This window comes from Colobus angolensis, unplaced genomic scaffold (genome assembly GCF_000951035.1).
Source record: "Colobus angolensis palliatus isolate OR3802 unplaced genomic scaffold, Cang.pa_1.0 Scaffold60, whole genome shotgun sequence".
Lineage (NCBI taxonomy): Eukaryota > Metazoa > Chordata > Mammalia > Primates > Cercopithecidae > Colobus > Colobus angolensis.
Window position 1 is genome coordinate 3,407,665 of NW_012119599.1, and position 18,183 is coordinate 3,425,847.

General features: G+C 38.7%; 1 protein-coding gene across 3 annotated transcripts in view; it reads left to right on the top strand.

The window, feature by feature from the left end:
• The window catches only part of ZNF112 (zinc finger protein 112), a 31,583-nt gene extending 23,349 nt beyond the window's left edge, over positions 1-8,234 (top strand). For all 3 annotated transcript variants that reach the window (XM_011963052.1, XM_011963050.1, XM_011963053.1), the window contains one exon: positions 4,845-8,234. In XM_011963052.1, coding sequence (XP_011818442.1) covers positions 4,845-7,348 — 2,504 coding nt within the window. In that variant the 3' untranslated portion in view covers positions 7,349-8,234. The remainder of the gene's footprint in view (positions 1-4,844) is intronic.
• The last annotated feature ends 9,949 nt before the right edge of the window (positions 8,235-18,183 follow it).

An 18,183-nucleotide genomic window follows, 5' to 3' on the forward strand; every position in this document is an offset into this window, starting at 1 on the left:
TGGACATCCAGGTGTTTCTATAAATCCTCTGAAATCTAGGCAGAGGTTCCCAAGCCTCAGCTCTTGCTCTCTGCATACCCACAGGCCCACTAGCACGCGGAAGCTGCCAAGGCTTGGGGTTTGCAACTTCTGAAGCAATGGCCTGAGCTATACCTTGGCCCCTTTTAGCCATGGCTGGAACTGGAGCAGCTATGATGCAGGGTGCCATGTCCTTAAGCTGTAGAAAACAGCAGGGCCCTGGGTCTAGCCCATAGAACTATTTTTCCCTCCTGGGCCTTCAGGCCTGTGATGGGAGGGACTGCCGTGACTGGCTCTGAAATGCCCTGGAGGCATTTTCCCCATTGTCTTGGCTGTTAACATTCAGCTCCTCTTTACTTAGGCAAATTTCTGAAGCCTTGAATTTCTCCCCAAAAAATGTATTTTTCTTTTCTATCACAGGGTCAGGCTGCAAATTTTCCAAACTTTTATGCTCTGCTTCTTTTTAAAATATAAGTTCCAGTGTCAGATAATCTTTTTGGCCATGAATATGAACATATGCTGTTAGAAGCAGCCAGACCACATCTTGAATGCTTTACTGCTTAGAAATTTCTTCCACCAGATAGCCTAAATCATCTCTATCAAGTTCAAAGTTCCACAGATCTTTGGATCAGGGGCATAATACTGCCAGTCTCTTTGCTAAAGCATAGCACCAGTGTTGGGAAAATGTATAAATGCATTTACAAACCTAAATATATCTAAATATATCACCAGTACCAGTTCCCAATAACTTTCTCATCTCCATCTGAGACCACCTCAGCCTGGACTTCACTGTCCATATCATTATCAGTATTTTGTTTAAAACCATGTAACAGTTCTCTAGGAGGTTCCAAACTTTCCCTCATATTCCTGTCTTCTTCTGAACCCTCCAAATTATTACAACCTCTACCCATTACCTATTTCCAAATTGACTTCCACATTTTCAGGTATCTTTATAGCAATGCCCCACTTTTCTAGTACCAATTTTCTTTATTCATCCATTCTCCCATTGCTGTAAAGAACTACCTGAGACTGGGTAATTTATAAAGAAAAGAGGTTTACTTGACTCACGTTTCCATAGGCTATACAGGAAGCATGGCTGAGGAGGCCTCAGGAAACTTACAATTATGGTGGATGGTGAAGGGGAAGGAGGCATGTTTTACATGGCAGAGAAAGAGGAAGAGAAAGAGGGTGGGGAGTGCCACACACTTTCAAACAACCAGATCTCATGAGACAGCACTTAGGGGATGGTGCTAAACCATTAGAAAGCACCCCCATGATCCAATCACCTCCCACAGGCCTCAACTCCAACATTGGGAATTACAATTCAACATGAGATTTGGGTGGGGATGCAGAGCAAAACCATATCAGTGGTTAAGAAAGGAGTCAAAATATTTCTGTAGCTTAAATATTTGTGATCTGAACATTGTCACCACTATACCTTGTAGTGCCCACAAAAATGCCTTAGTTTCTCTATCTAAAACAAAGTAAGAATGGAAGGTGATCTCAGCTGGGTTACCTGAGCTGATGTTCTCACTTAGCTTTTGTTAAAAGAGAAGAAAAAGAAGAAGACATAAAGATTTTTTTCTCTGAGTTCCTTATAGCTAAGTATTAAATTCAAAGGAATTATTTGTTTTTATGACAAATATAGCACCTTTCTTATTGAATTGATCGATTTGGGATGCTTGAATGATTGACTTTCTCAACCTCTAAGTGCGAAAGCAGGATTGCTATGAAGACGTAATAAATTCTCAACCTTCTTACCTCAAATGAGGTCTTTGTCATCTTTTGTCATGCTTATTTTCTCCATCAAATAAAGTTCATTTATAAACTTAACATAATTTCTTATTACCACTCTACCATTGATATTGAAATATAACTTAAATGTTGAGATATTTAAATAAAGTAACAAGGTGTTTCAGTCTGTACCATTGACTAAAGGAAACTAATGTTGTTACGTGTGTGGTCCTTTTTAGATGAATTTGAAGCAAAGTGAAATGACCTTTTGTTTTTTTTCTTCCTCTATGTCCTTAACATTGCAAAACCCACTGGTCAGAGAGAAACTTTAATCTCTTATATATTTGAGAGATTTTTATATCATGAATTGTGTACTAATTTGCATTGAAGCAGTTGCTTTGTAAGAAATTGGGTTTAGACTAACAAGCTGCTTTCATGTTCTCAAGCCACTATATCAGTCCCAAAAGACAGGACATACTAAACTGTATCTTTATGGATGTATATTGAGTGTTTTTTATAATAGTAAAACAAAACTACAAGGATTATGATTAACTCAAGCTGGAAGCTCAAACTTCTCACATATAAGCTATATACTTTATCTGATATGCCTCCTATAATATATCCCTTCATTTCATCATTATATGATAAAATAACATTATAATAACTGAAAGCTTCACCTTTGAGAAGGCAAAGACATCAGTAAATGTGCTTTTAAAATACCAAGATGCATACCTACGGACATACCTTGAAGTGTTGTCCCACAATCAGTGTGCTGCCCCAGAGCCTAGTGACACAGAGTCATCAGTGTGGCCTTTTCTTTTTTCCTTTTTTAAAAATTGGGATAGGGTAGGGCTCACAGGGAATATTTTGTTCAAGAAAAATTACACCATTTTGGGTTTTTTGAGACAGAGTCTTGCCATGCTGCCCAGGCTGGAGTGCAGTGGCTGTTCACAGGTGTGATTATATTAATAGGTCACTGCATCCTCAGATGCCTGGGCTCAAGCATTTCTCCTGCCTCAGCTTTCTGAGTAGCTGGGTCTACAGGATTGCACCACCATGCCTGGTTCGAAGTTTTGAAGTTATACCATTTAAAAAGTTACTTTAAAAATGAGAAAGACTCAATCCACAGGCCCTGCCTGTTGGTATTTTTGATCTTACATTTTTATTTCATCCACAGTAGACTCTTGTGACCTTTGCTTTTCTCATCAGCGTATCACTCTGAATCGTCACCCTACCTCTCCTATAGCCTTTCAGCTTTCCAGCAAAGTTGTCACCATCACCAGTTCCTTTCCCATTTGCAAAGCTACATTACATGCCCTTTTAATTCTATGAGTGAGAGCAACTCAAACTATGATTTATTCATCAATGTTTATTGAGCAACTACTGTTCACTTGGCAGTGAAAGGAATGCAGTGCACAAAACAGTGTTTGTTTTCATGGACAATACATTCCAGTGTGGAGAGGCAGACAAACACAAAGAAATAAGGCAGGGTTATGTTTGAGGGTAATATTCATGAAAAAACATTCCTTTCACTGCTTTTCTTCTGGATATTATAGAGACTTAATCTACTTCTAAGTGTTAGAAGAGTGCATGTTATTAATTCAACCCTGTTTAAGCGGTTGTCCTTAGGGAGGATATTTGTCGCTAGTATATGAAGATCTGCTGTCTGCTTATAATCTGAACTTTAATAACTTGATAATAAAATATTTCTACTCAAATATCCTATCTTCAGCCCCTTCTGGTGCCTCAAATTTCCTAAACATTAACATAATTTTCCAGTAAAATGGCACAAGCAAAAGTCAGTATTCATTGAGTTTTTTTTGTTTATGGCTCATGAGCACCTCAGAGGACACCTACAGGTGCCATAATTTTTTTCTGATTTTTTTAGTTGAATTCTGTCACAGTCTTTCACATTTTGACCTACGCCATGGCCGTTGATAATTGTGAAATATATTTTGAAAAGAGTTAAAATTTATAATGGCCTACAGGGACTTAGAAGAGCTTATTATTCTCATGAGGATAAATAGCTCATTTGTGACAGGATATGTGATGCCTCAAGCATAAAGTAAAGGTCTGTGTTTACCTTCTTCAGCATATCATTTAACGCATACAATACCCTTACAAATGAACAACATTATCATGTTCACGTGCCAGACAAAAAAGAAAAAGTTATTAGGACAAAAGGCGTTTGTCCATTTGCAACTATATTTTTTCGAATTTAAGAACATCATCTTTTCCCCTTCAGATTTCCTGGAAACCCATGATAAATCCATGATAACATGTTTATGGTTGTGTTGTTTCATTTTGTGTTTTTGAAACAGGGTCTTATTCTGTTGCCCAGGCTGGAGTGCAGTGGCATGATCTCAGCTCACTGCAACCTCTGCCTCATGGGTTCAAGTGATTCTCCTGCCTCAGCCTCCCCAGTAGCTGGGACTAAAGGTGTGCACCACCATGCCTGGCTAATTTTTGTATTTTTAGTAGAGATGGGGTTTCACCATGTTGGCCAGGCTGGTCTCAAACTCCTGAGTTCAGGTGAGCCACCTGACTCAGCCTCCCAAAGTGCTGGTATTACAGGCTTGAGCCACTGTACCCAGCCATGTTTATGATTTTACTAGGCCTTTTGAACATAGCCATCATATTCGCTGTCCAGGTTGTGCTGCAACATCCTGATTTTGAGGCATACAGATATCCTGAATTATGTAGATGCTATTTGTATGTAGGTTGAATATTCCTTCTCCAAAATGCTTGGGACCAGAAGTGTTTTGTATTTCAAATATCCCTAATCAGAAATCTGAGCATCCCTAATCAGAAATCTGAAATGTTTCAATGAGCATTTCCTTTGAACATCATGTAGAACATTCAAAAAGTTTTGGATTTTGGAGCATTTCAGATTCCAGATCTTTGGATTGAGAATACTCAACCTGTAACTGGTATAACCAAAGAAGAGGCATTTTGTAAGTATTCTTAGAAATGGTGGCATGAATTTTCCTCTCGTTCATTCAAGTTTCATGTTATGACCTAAGTGTAAAATCTTCAAATCTCTTGAATAAAGCATTCACTCATGCACGTCTGAATTCTCTTTATCCATATAGGAAGGAAGAATCAACAAAAGATGGAAAGTATTCAGGAAGTAACAGTAAGCTACCTTTCCCCCAAAGAGCTTTCCTCCTGTCAGACCTGGCAACAAGGTGCAGGTGGGTTAATCAGGTGTCAAGATTTCCTGAAAGTTTTTCAAGGGAAGAATTCTCAGTTGCAAGAACAAGGTGATTCCCTCTGCCAGGTTTGGGCAGGAATACCAGTTCAGATTTCTGATGATGAGAACTATATATTGACTCATATAGGGAATGGCTCCAATTATATAAAAAGTCAAGAGTATCCATCTTGGAGGGCACATCATTCTTGGAGAAAAATGTATCTGAAAGAGTCATGTAATTATCAGTGTAGATGTCAGCAAATTTCTATGAAAAATAATTTCTGTAAGTGTGACAGCGTCAGTTGGATCTCACATCACAATGATAAACTGGAAGTACACAGAAAAGAAAACTACAGCTGCCATGACTGTGGAGAAGATATCGTGAAGGTATCGTTATTTAATCAGGATTCAATTCAAACAGAGGAGAAGCCCTATCCGTGTACTGGGTATAGAAAAGCCTTCAATAATGACTCCAGCTCTGAAATTCATCAGCAGTTCCACTTGGAAGGGAAGCCCTATACATACAGTTCATGTGGAAAGGGCTGTAGTTATAGTTCACTTCTTCACATTCATCAAAATATTCAGAGAGAAGATGATATTGAGAATTCACATCTGAAATCCTATCAGAGAGTGCATACAGGGGAGAAACCATGCAAATGTAGTGAGTGTGGTGGGAATTTCAATCACTATTCCCCTCTTAACACCTATGAACTTATCCACACAGATGAGATGTCCTGTAGGCACAACATTTATAAGAAAGCCTTCAGTCATAGCTTAGACCTTAATAGTATTTTTAGGGTCCATACTAGGGATGAACCCCATGAATATGAGGAAAATGAGAATGTCTTTAATCAGAGTTCATGTCTTCAAGTCCATCAAAAAATCCACACTGAAGAGAAACTATACACAGATGTAGAGTATGGAAAGAGTTTCATTTGTAGTTCAAATCTTGACATTCAGCGTAAGGTTCATATGGAAGAGAATTCCTACAATTCTGAGGAGTGTGGTAATGGCTTCAGTCTGGCCTCACATTTTCAAGACCTTCAGATAGTCCACACCAAGGAACAACCATATAAACGCTATGTGTGTGGTAACAGCTTCAGCCATAATTTGTATCTTCAAGGTCATCCAAAAATTCACATTGGAGAGAAACTGCATAAGGAGTGTGGGAATGGCTTCAACTGGAGCTCAAAACTTAAAGATCATCAGAGAGTCCACACTGGACAGAAGCCATACAAATGCAATATATGCGGCAAAGGTTTCAATCATAGATCAGTTCTAAATATTCATCAGAGAGTCCACACAGGAGAGAAACCTTATAAATGTGAGGAATGTGATAAGGGATTCAGTCGCAGTTCATATCTTCAAGCCCATCAGAGAGTACACACTGGAGAAAAACCTTATAAATGTGAGGAATGTGGGAAGGGGTTCAGTCGAAATTCATACCTTCAAGGCCATCAGAGAGTTCACACTGGAGAAAAACCATACAAGTGTGAGGAGTGTGGGAAGGGCTTCAGTCGGAGTTCACACCTTCAAGGCCATCAGAGAGTCCACACTGGAGAAAAACCATTCAAATGTGAGGAGTGTGGGAAGGGGTTCAGTTGGAGCTTTAATCTTCAAATTCATCAGAGGGTTCACACAGGGGAAAAACCCTATAAATGTGAAGAATGTGGTAAAGGCTTCAGTAAGGCCTCAACACTTTTGGCCCATCAGAGGGTCCACACGGGAGAGAAGCCATACCAATGTGATGAGTGTGGTAAGAGTTTCAGTCAGAGATCATACCTTCAAAGTCATCAGAGTGTCCATTCTGGAGAAAGACCATATATATGTGAGGTATGTGGAAAGGGCTTCAGTCAGAGAGCATATCTTCAAGGTCATCAGAGAGTCCACACTAGAGTGAAACCGTATAAGTGTGAGATGTGTGGGAAGGGCTTTAGTCAGAGTTCGCGCCTTGAAGCACATCGGAGGGTTCACACAGGAGGGAAACCATACAAATGTGAGGTGTGTACAAAGGGTTTCAGTGAGAGTTCACGCCTTCAAGCACACCAAAGGGTTCATGCAGAAGGGAGACCCTATAAATGTGAACAGTGTGGTAAGGGTTTCAGTGGGTATTCAAGTCTTCAAGCCCATCACAGAGTCCACACTGGGGAGAAACCATACAAATGTGAGGTATGTGGAAAGGGCTTCAGTCAGAGATCAAATCTTCAGGCTCATCAGAGAGTCCACACAGGAGAGAAACCATACAAATGTGATGCATGTGGTAAGGGTTTCCGTTGGAGCTCAGGTCTTCTGATTCATCAAAGAGTCCACAGTAGTGATAAATTCTATAGAAGCGAAGACTTTGGTAAGGACTACCCTTCATCAGAGAATCTACACAGAAATGAAGATCCTGTTTTGTTTTGAAGTCCTCAAATGGGAGCTGAAATTTTCCAGTCACTAGAGTTCTTTCAGTAGAAAAAGAATTTTTAAAAATTAAAATGTAATATTTCTGCCCAACTTCAACATTGATAATGGCTGGGAGACCACACAACAGAGACATTTAATGAGAGGGGTTTCACGAGGGATTTTGTTAGAACTTTAACATCAGTCATTGCACAGGAGCTAAGGCTTATAAAATATGAGTATGGTCAGGTATTTAATAAAAGTACAGTGATGAGCATACCTAAATCCATGTTCTCTAGAATGTAAGCTTGGTGAGAGAAGGGACTTTGTTCATTGCTAGTCTACAAAACTATGACATTTCATAACTCAATGTAGGTGCTCAGTACTTTTTGCTAAATAAGTAAAAATATATAAAGGTAAAATGTTTGAAAATTTTTAAGCTCATTTTTTAAAACTTCACTTAAAATTTATTTGAAAGAGAAATCTTGCAAGTAATCTTAATAAAATCATTTCAAGTAAATATTTGAAATGTAGAACAATATGCATTATTATGATCTGAAATAACATTAATTTGGTTGTAACCCTATTGGGGTTAGTTCCTATCCTTTGTTCCATCTTGAGCAGAGATGTACTGCATTTCTTAACGTTGGGTCTCTATACATTATACCATCTGTTGAAGTTTAGCTTTGTGTGTGTGTATATGTACACATGTGTGCACTTTAAATATCAGTACAAACTGATAAACAATGTTTCTGGTTAATATTGCAAAAATGGGACACTGTATTTTACATAATTGATTTTCTACTCCTGCCCTGTGAGTTAAGGCAGAGTTTTACTGTAATATTTGCAAGTATCCAAAATGGTTACTGATGACAAATACTTTTTAATAAATGTCAAAATCACAATACTTGTGTGTTTTTTTTTTATTCTCCATATTTCTCTCAAAGTCCATTCGATCTGACTGATTTCTAAATGTTGTGGCCTTTTCCAATCCACACCTCCTTAAGCAGGGTCAAGTTTGAAGGATTTTAATTTTGTCAAGTTTTCCATTCCCATACTTCTCCCACTGACACACACAAAAGGGGAAAAATCTTGAATTTTTCTGAGCATATTTATCAATGTATTGACTAGTAGGATACAGTTGCCATTTACTTGCTAGTGTCTGTCTTAAAGAATGATGCATTTTGTTGGTGAAAGTGAAAAATACAAGCTTGTCATTTAATATATATCAAAATATTTATCAAGCCGCCCATATGTATCAAAATGTGAAATGTGCATACCGATCTGGAAATCGTAGAACAGTAATTTATAATTAAGCAATTTTAGCAGTAAGGAAGGATTTTACAATGATAGTAATGTTTTAAGCTGAAAGTAATTGTCCATCAATATGAATTTGGGTAAGTTTCTGTATGTTCTATACTGTAGATCTACAGAAAGTATGATTTAGCTCTAAAATGACAAGAATGGGTCATGCATATTATTTGGTAAAAACCTGGATTGTACGTTCATAATAACCAGCTAATTTAAGTCTGTTTACATGTATGTTCAAATATATGCTTATAGATAATGTGTGAAAGATTACTCATTATTATATATACAGTAGTTTTCTCTGGAAAACAAAATTTTTGGCTTAGTTTTTTTTTTTGTGCTTTAGTTAAAAATATTTGTAATGGACATTTACCAATTATACCAAAGCAGTGAACAGCTATTGATATTATCTCTTATACTTAAGAACTCACGATATGATTGCTCGATTTTGTTGTATGACATTATGACCAACAGTAAAGAATAAACCCCCTGAAGTTAATTTTTTAAATTTCCTGGATTTTTGAGAATACAGATAAACTAGGTATCCAGTAACTTTATATTTCTGTGAAATTTCCTTAGGTCTCAAAATCCATGTTGCCTAGGATGTCCTAGTACAATCCCGTTTTATAAATTGATGCTCACAGCTTTTCCATCAGATTTCCCCTTGCTGGATGAATATGGTGACCAAAGCACTGGCATAACTTGACTTGCAAGGTGTTGGTTCAAGTTGCACGGTGTCATCAGAAATCCGGGGCTTCTAAAGCATGTCTTTGATATCATCACTTACAAGGGAGAGCTCATGGTGGTTTTATCAATTGGAATGCTTTTAGTTCTAAGTAACAGAAAATTTAGAGTTGACTAAACCAAAACTGTTTCTTAGTTCATATAAATGAAAAGATACAGATAGTGTAAGGCTAGGGTCTGGGTAAGGTAGGGGGATTTTATATTGCTTTCCTTTAATTCTCACCTCTCTTTTCTTGTGAATTCTTGTTGTCACATTATTCACAATATAGCAGCATCACCTGCTTTCTTATTTCACAGCCGAAGGAAGAGATATTCTGTACCATTTTAGTCCTGCATGGTTCTGGCTCCCTAAAATGAAAAATGCGTAGAATCTCTCACACTCCAATTCCCACTAACAACTGAGACTAACCAAGACAACCAAGGACACTGCTGGTCCCCTAGCCTACTCCTAGGGAGAAGCAACAGCAGGCTACCATGAGGAAAGGGAAGAACATGGAGAATCCTTCTGTGGCCCTGGTGCAAAGGGATGGCCAAAAGCTGAGGACGGGGCAACGGGAACACTGAGAAAACTTTAGCCCTCCAGTTCTCACCCTAAGCACAAGATAACACTAGAGAAATTTGAAGCCAGTGGTACAACTAAGATATATATTGCAACAACAAAACCCAATTCCAGCTTAATTCCTGACAAGATTAATTCAGCACTCCACTCTGACATCCTAGCAGAACATGTGTGCCCAGTTTTAGGCAAAAAATAATGTTTTCTTCAGTCTCTACTGTTCTGTATATGTTTTCTGGCATTTTATTTTAAAAATACAAGATCAGAAGTTAAGAACAATCTTCTGCCAATAGATAGCAGACCAATCAATAAAACCACACTTATACATAACGATATTTTGGAAATATTGGGGAATTTTACACAACTGATTGGTGTACTAAAGATTCCAGTGAAAAGGGCAGATAATATGCATGAGCTGATAGGGATTTCAGTAAAATTTAATAGTCAAATGGGAAATGCTAGGAAAAGAAATTTTATGCTACTGCTTTTACTTTTATCAGAACGCTTTTGAAGGACTTATGAGTAGGCTCAACATAGTTGAGAAAAGTGTCAGAACTTGAATATAGGTCAATAGAAATCACACAAACTAAAACACAAAAAGAAAAAGTGTGAAGAAAACAATACAAATCTGATATTTGCATACTTGGAAACCCAGGGGCAGGGGGAGAGAATGGGAAGAAAAGATATTTAAAGAGATAATGGCTGATAATTTTTCAAAAATAGTAAGACTTCACCCAGATTCAAGAAGCTCAGAATACCAAAGCAGTATTTTTTTAAAAAAGAACAAAACTAGATTATTGCCAAGTAGCTAAAAATGGATGGATAGTGCAAAGAAAATACTAATGGCAGACAGAGGAAAGGGATACATTATATTATATGTAAGAAGCAGAGTGAGAAAAACATCAGACTTATCACAAACCATGCAAGCAAAAGACAATGGAGTTATATCTTTAACATTTAGAAACAACAACAAAAAATATGATCAATCAAAAATCTAAGCCTGGTGGAAAAAATCTTTCAGAAGGTATGCAAAATAAAGACATTTTCAGATGAACGGAAGCTGATAGAATTCACTGTTAGCAGACCTGCACTGTAAGAGATATTTAGCATACCAGAAATAGACTTGGATCTACCAAAAGACATAACTATGAAAATAGTTATTTCAATCATTTTAAGTGTAAAATAATTTTTATTACTCCAAAATGTAATTCAGTAAAGCAAAATTAGGAATGAGGTTTTATTAATTTAGAGGACATATAAAAGTAAGATGTTTTGTAAGAACACTGCAAAACAGAGAAGACAGAAATTAGAAATATACCAGCAGAAATTAGAGGTATATGTTGGTACTCTATACATTAATTGGCATAATATGATTTGAAGATAGACTGGAATATATTTTAAGCCCTAGAGTAACCATTTAAGAATTTTTTTTTTTTTTTTTTTTTGAGACGGAGTCTCGCTCTGCCGTCCAGGCTGGAGTGCAGTGGCCCGATCTCAGCTCACTGCAAGCTCCGCCTCCCGGGTTCACGCCATTCTCCTGCCTCAGCCTCCCGAGTAGCTGGAACTACAGGCGCCCGCCACGTCGCCCGGCTAGTTTTTTGTATTTTTAGTAGAGACGGGGTTTCGCCATGTTAGCCAGGATGGTCTCGATCTCCTGACCTCGTGATCCGCCCGTCTCGGCCTCCCAAAGTGCTGGGATTACAGGCTTGAGCCACCGCGCCCCGCCTAAGAATTTTTTAAAGTACAACTCATAAGTCATTAGTAGAGATTAAATTCTGGTTCCAAACATAGCAATGTAGAAGCAAGCTGGCTTCACTCCTTTCAATAGAAAACTAAAGACAAATATACAGCACCAAGATTATCACTAGCAATATCCCAGAACTCAAATAGAAGGAGACAGTTCCTGAGGATACAAATAAGTGAAAAAAACTGAGCAGATGGTAAGAGAATTGGACTTTCCTATCCACATGCCCTTCCCCCTAATCTGCCTGGCACCAAGACTGGAAAATTTTCCCCGTCTCACAGTTTCTACACTGGAAAATGTTAAGGTGGACAACCAGCCTCCTCACCATCTTGGGTCCCCTGGCAGGAGACTTGTCCCTGACTCAACCTACAGAGAGCATCAGGAGTAACTGAAGAGAGAAATATCCCTGAGGACAGCCAGAGACAAAGGAGGGAGGTGGGAATACTGCCTCCGTCATGGAAACTCTATTCAGCCAAAGGAGACAACAATCAGAGTGGCTGTTCAGCATCACTACATTGTAGGTCCCCAATCATGAACCACTAGCCAGCTTTCTTACAACTAGTATATCCTCTGTGGGACCTACCCCTTTTGGGATGGGTGGCACTATGATTATTTACTAGAACTGAGACAAGCCTGGAGTTAATGTGCCATCTAGTACCAAAAAGAAGTCGGTAACCTAGCAGGAAAGAAGAAAATCAACAGGTAAAATAAAAAGAATCTCTAGGGAGCCATAGCCAATAAAAAACAAAACCAGTCAGAGAAAACTGGAATATATAATCATTCGATGCAAACACAGACACACATTCACAAGCAACAACAGCAAACAGGGAGCCATGGTGTCCCACAAATGGACAAAGCAAGGAACCAGTGACGGATCCTAACAGGAAGACAATATGTGAACTCTGACCAAGACTACAGAAGAGCTGTTTTAAGGAAACTCCGTAATCTCCAAGATAGCACAGAAAAGCAATTCAGAAGTATATCAGAGAACCTGAACAGAGAATAAAATAATTTTTTTAAATCAAACGAAATCTTGGAACTGAGAAATATGTTTGCTGAACTGAAACATGCATTAGAGGCTCTCAATAGCGGAATGTATCAAGCAGAAGAAAGAATCAGTGAGCTCAAATACAGGCTATTTGTAAATACACAGTCAGAAGAGAACAAAGAAAGAAAAAGAGCAAACATTGCCTGAAAGATACAGAAAATACCTCAAATGACCAAAACTAAGAATTATCGATGTTAAGGAGGGAGTTGAGCAAGAGCAAGGAATAGAAAGTGTATTCAACAAAATAACAGAAAACTTTTCCAAAATTTAAGAAAGAGATGAATATACAGGTACAGGGAAGTAATAGAACAGCAAACAGATTTGACCCAACTAAGACTACCCCAAGGCATATAATAAACTCTCATAGGTCAAGGAGAAAGAATTCTAAGAGCAGCAAGAAAAAAACAAGCAAATCACATATAAAGGAGCTCCAATTCATCTGGCAAAAGACTTCTTAACAGAAGCCATACAGGCCAGGAGGAAGTGGAGAGACATTTTCAAAGTGCTGGAAAAAAAAACCCAAAAAAACAAAAAACTATCGTCCAAGAATACCGTATCTAGCAAAGTTATCCTTCAAATATGAAGGAGAGATAAAGTCTTTGTCAGTGTCTGGGAATGTTTAAGGCCCCAGTTTGGGTCCAAGCCTGCTGGAAAAATGTGCAGCTGGTTGGGTCACAGAGTGGTCAAAGCACTCTGTGATTTTTGATCAGGACACAGAAAAAGAGGGTAACTGGAGGACTCTACATTAGCCATTTGTGTATACTGGACACTTCTTTGGAGGACTGCCTATTGAAATTCTTTGTGCATTTTAAGTTGGGTCTTTTCTTCTCATGGGCTTCCACATGCTAAATGTTATATAACAGTCTCCTCCATTTCTGCCTGTAATGTAAAACCATCTTGGGAAGGAGATACTGGGAAAAGGGTAGATGCTTGCTTTTCTTCTTCAATACAGACAAGTTGTTAGAAGGGGTTGTTGGTGATGCCAAGTTCATAACAGCCAACCCAACACAGGGATCTAAGGGTTTGAAGAATAGCAAGAGTCTTGACATTAGAATCCATACGTGTGTGTTCAGACCCTTTATGTGATACTGCAATTAGGGCTGTGGTAAGATTTTACCTCCTTGGAGACAACAAAAGTGCCCACACAGCTGAATATCCCTAACAGTGATATGTGAGATAAATAATATTTCACTGTGTGAACAAAACCAAAGGATTAGAAATCAGAGGAAACCCCAACAACACATATTGCAAAATATATATATAAAATAGAAAAAAATGTCATAATGAACAGGCAAGTCACTAAAATAAAAGTTCAAATTGATAGTGAAAATATGTAAAGATACTCAACCATCTTAGTAACTAGGGAAGTCAAAACTACAACCAGATCTATTTTTATCCCTTAAGGTTGTCAAAATTTTGTTTTCTTTTTTTTTTTTTTTTTTTGAGACAGAGTTTCACTCTATTGCCCAGGCAGGAGTGCAGTGGCATGGTATCAGCTCACTGCAATCTCCACCTTCCAGGTACAAGTGATTCTCATATCTCAGCTTCCCAAGAAGCTGGAATTACAGTCATGCACCACCACATCTGGCTAATTTTGTTTTTAGTAGAAATGGGGTTTCACCATGTTGGCCAGGCTGGTCTCGAACTCCTGACCTCGGGTGATCTGCCCACCTCGGCCTCCCAAAGTGCTGGATTACAGGTGTGAGCCACTGCGCCCTACCAGGTTGTCTAAATTTTTTCAAGAAAATGTGGTGAATCTGCTACTCTCATAAACTGTGGGAGTGGAAACTAGTGCAGTTGCTTTGAGGAATTAATTAGCAGTAGCTATTAAAAGTTTAAATATGCTTACCACATGACCTAGCAATTGCATTTTTTCTGCGCCTCCCATGGAGAATGCTCACACCTCATAGGAGGGCATGGATGAGACATTTATTGCAGCTTTTTTGTAATAGTGGAAAAATTGAAAACAATTTCAATGTCTTTCATCACATTTGCAAAATATTATGTAGCATATAAGGTGAATGATGTTCTTTAAGTCTTACAAGGATACACATTCTACACATTTAAATGCATATAAATGAGTCCAGAATAGTAATAAATAAATAAAAATAAAACAAAAAAGAGTCCATAAGAATAGATACTAAACTGATAATGGTCTCTACCTTAAAGACAGGGAATGAAGAGTACTGGGCAGCTGTGGTGGTCGAAGGAGATGTTAACTGTATCTTTAGTATTTTAATAATTTAAAAGAAAATAGATTATCGATAATTTTATAATTTAAAAATATTAATACTAATAATATCATTCCTACTAATAGGGGAAATCGAGTTAACAAGTACCCAGTTATATGATAGAAGTGGAAAATGCAATTTCTCAATCTGGAATACATGAAAGAAGTATAGCTTAGCTAAGCATGGTACCAAGTATGCACTGATTGGGTGATGTGTCAAAGATTAGCAGCCTTTAGAGAAAGGAGCCTTTTGCCCAAAGAGAAGCATTGTTACAGGTTGCATTCCCTGGGAAGTAGACTCTGAAATGGACAGTAGCGTTCAGGTGGTGCAAATGTATTACAAATATCAAGAAAAGTATAATTTGAAGTGGAGCATGAAGATGTGATGAAATGGCTACAATTTCATGATAAAACTTGAAAGGATAAGGAGTTATTTCTTAAGGATGAACAAAGAAAGTGGTTTCATGAAATGGAATCTACTTTTAGTGAGGATGCTGTGAGCACTGTTGACATGACAACAAAGGATTTAGAATATGATATAAACCTAGGCAATAAAGCAGTGGCAGGGTTTGAGAAGACTGACTCCAATTTTGAGAGATGTTCTACTGTGGGTAAAATGCGATCAAACACCATCACATGCTACAGAGAAATCTTTCATGAAAGGAAGAGTCAATCACCGGGGCAAACTTCATTGATGTCTTATTTTAAGAAATTTCCACAGCCACCCCAGCCTTCAGCAACTACCACCCTGATCAGTCAGCAGCCATACACATCAAGACAAGACTCTCTCCCAGAAAAAAGATTACACAACTCACAGAAGGCTCAAATGATTGTTAGCATTTTTTTATCAACAAAGTTTTTTTTTTTAATTAAGGTATGTACATTGCTTTTCTTTCTTTCTTTTTTTTTTTTGGAGACGGAGTCTAGCTCTGTCGCCCAGGCTGGAGTGCAGTGGCTCGATCTCGGCCCACTGCAAGCTCCGCCTCCCGGGTTTACGCCATTCTCCTGCCTCAGCCTCCCGAGTAGCTGGGACTACAGGCGCCCGCCATCTCGCCCAGCTAGTTTTTTGTATTTTTTAGTAGAGACGGGGTTTCACCGTGTAGCTCAGGATGGTCTCGATCTCCTGACCTCGTGATCCACCCGTCTCGGCCTCCCAAAGTGCTGGGATTACAGGCTTGAGACACCGTGCCCGGCCTTTTTTTTTTTTTTTTTTTTTTTTTTTTTTTGAGACAGAGTCTCACTCTGTCGCCCAGGCTGGAGTGCAGTGGCACGATCTCAGCTCACTGCAATCTCCCTCCTGGGTTTACACCATTCTCCTGCCTCAGCCTCCCAAGTAGCTGGGGCTACAGGCGCCTGCCACCATGCCTGGGTAATTTTTTTGTACTTTTAGTAGAGACGGGCTTTCACCGTGTTAGCCAGGATGGTCTCAATCTCCTGACCTCATGATCCGCCCATCTCAGCCTCCCAAAGTGCTGAGATTACAGGCGTGAGCCACCGTGCCTGGCTGTACATTGCTTTTTTTAGACATAATGCTATTACACAGGTAAATGGTATGTTTACAGTATAGTATAAACATAACTTTTATGTGCACTAAGAAACCAAAAAAATCATGTGACTCACTTTATTGAGATATTCATTTTATTGCAGTGGTCTGGACCCAAACCTGCAATATCTCCCAGGTATGCACATATTAAGAAAACTTTGGTCAAGTAAGGTGGTCATGCCTGTAATCCTCTGCACTTTGGAAGGCTGAGGTGGGAGGATTAGGATTGCTTGAGGCTAAGAGTTAGAGACCAGCCTCTGCCACATAGGAAGACCCCATTTCTACAGAAAAATTCCATTAAAAAATTATCCAGGCATGGTGGTACATGCCTGTAGTCCTAGCTACTCAAGAGGCTGAAGCAGGAGGATTACTTGAGCCCAGGAGTTTAAAGTTACAGTGAGCTATGATGATTTCACCAGTGCACTCCAATATAGGCAACAGAATGAGACCCTGTCTCTAAACAACATACTTTCTGCCCTGAGGTTCATAAAGGTATTAGCCCGTATTATTAAGTGGTGTAATTACTTCTGAAACTAATTACCCAGTGTTAGGTCAAACTTCACAGATTAAGTGCACAGTCCTCATAAGACTTTTTTCATTCCAAACTGCAAGTTCAAGGGTTTCCAGGCCACCCTCACTTCTGACCAGCTGACCACTTCTGACCACTAACCTCTCAGGTTTAATAATTTAGTGAAACAACTCACAGAACCCAGGAAAATTATGTTTATTAATTACAGCTTTATTATAACAAAAGGATACAAATCAAAACCAACCAAAGATAGAAAATGCATAGGGCAAGGTCTGGGAGGGTTCCAGATAGAAAATTCCATGGTTCTTTCTCTTGGAATCAGGACACATTACCCTCCCAGCACACAGCCGTGTGAGAATACTTGCCAACCAAAGAAGTCTATCCAAGCTTGTGTTCATAGATTTTATTGGGGCTTTATTACATAGGTGTGACTGATTGAAGAACTGACGTGTAACTCAATCTCTAGCCCCCATCCTCTACACAGGCTGATGTTATTTGGCTCAGAGTCCTAAACTTCAAATCACATGATCGATCTGTCTGGTGTAAGCAGCGCCTATCTGAAGTAATCTCACTAGCATAACTTATCTGGAGGCCCATGATGTGTCTCTGTCAGAGACAATCTGTCAGATGCAGTGTGAGTGGCCCACCGTGAATAACAGAGATTCTATAATTCAGGATATTTTAAGAGTTTAAATGCCATCTCCCAGGAACTAGGGACAGAGGCCAAAAAAGTTGGAGAAATCCAGAATGTGTAACATCATAACAACTGACCTAATTCCTTCAACAGGTCAGGGTCTGAAAAAAGGGATGATGCAGTAGTGTTCAATAATAAATACACCTAAGTAGATAAATAAAATGAAGGGGCTGGATATTGATTTGACAAACCAGTCATAAGATACTTTTAGGTAATCAGGAAATTTTTAAAGGAGATTGGGTATGTAAAGGAAAATAAAAATCTCAGGATTCTCCAAACTTAGGCAAATGTGGAGATTAAGCCCTGGAGTTCATGAATTGTAATACCCTCTTCCAAATGAACAGCTGTGCACTAGCCCGATCCCCATGAAAGGTGAAAAGCCTCAGGTATTTGGGAAGAGCTTTCCCCATAGATCATTCATAAGTAAACTTATGTGCAAGTAAAACCTTGCACTCTTTCT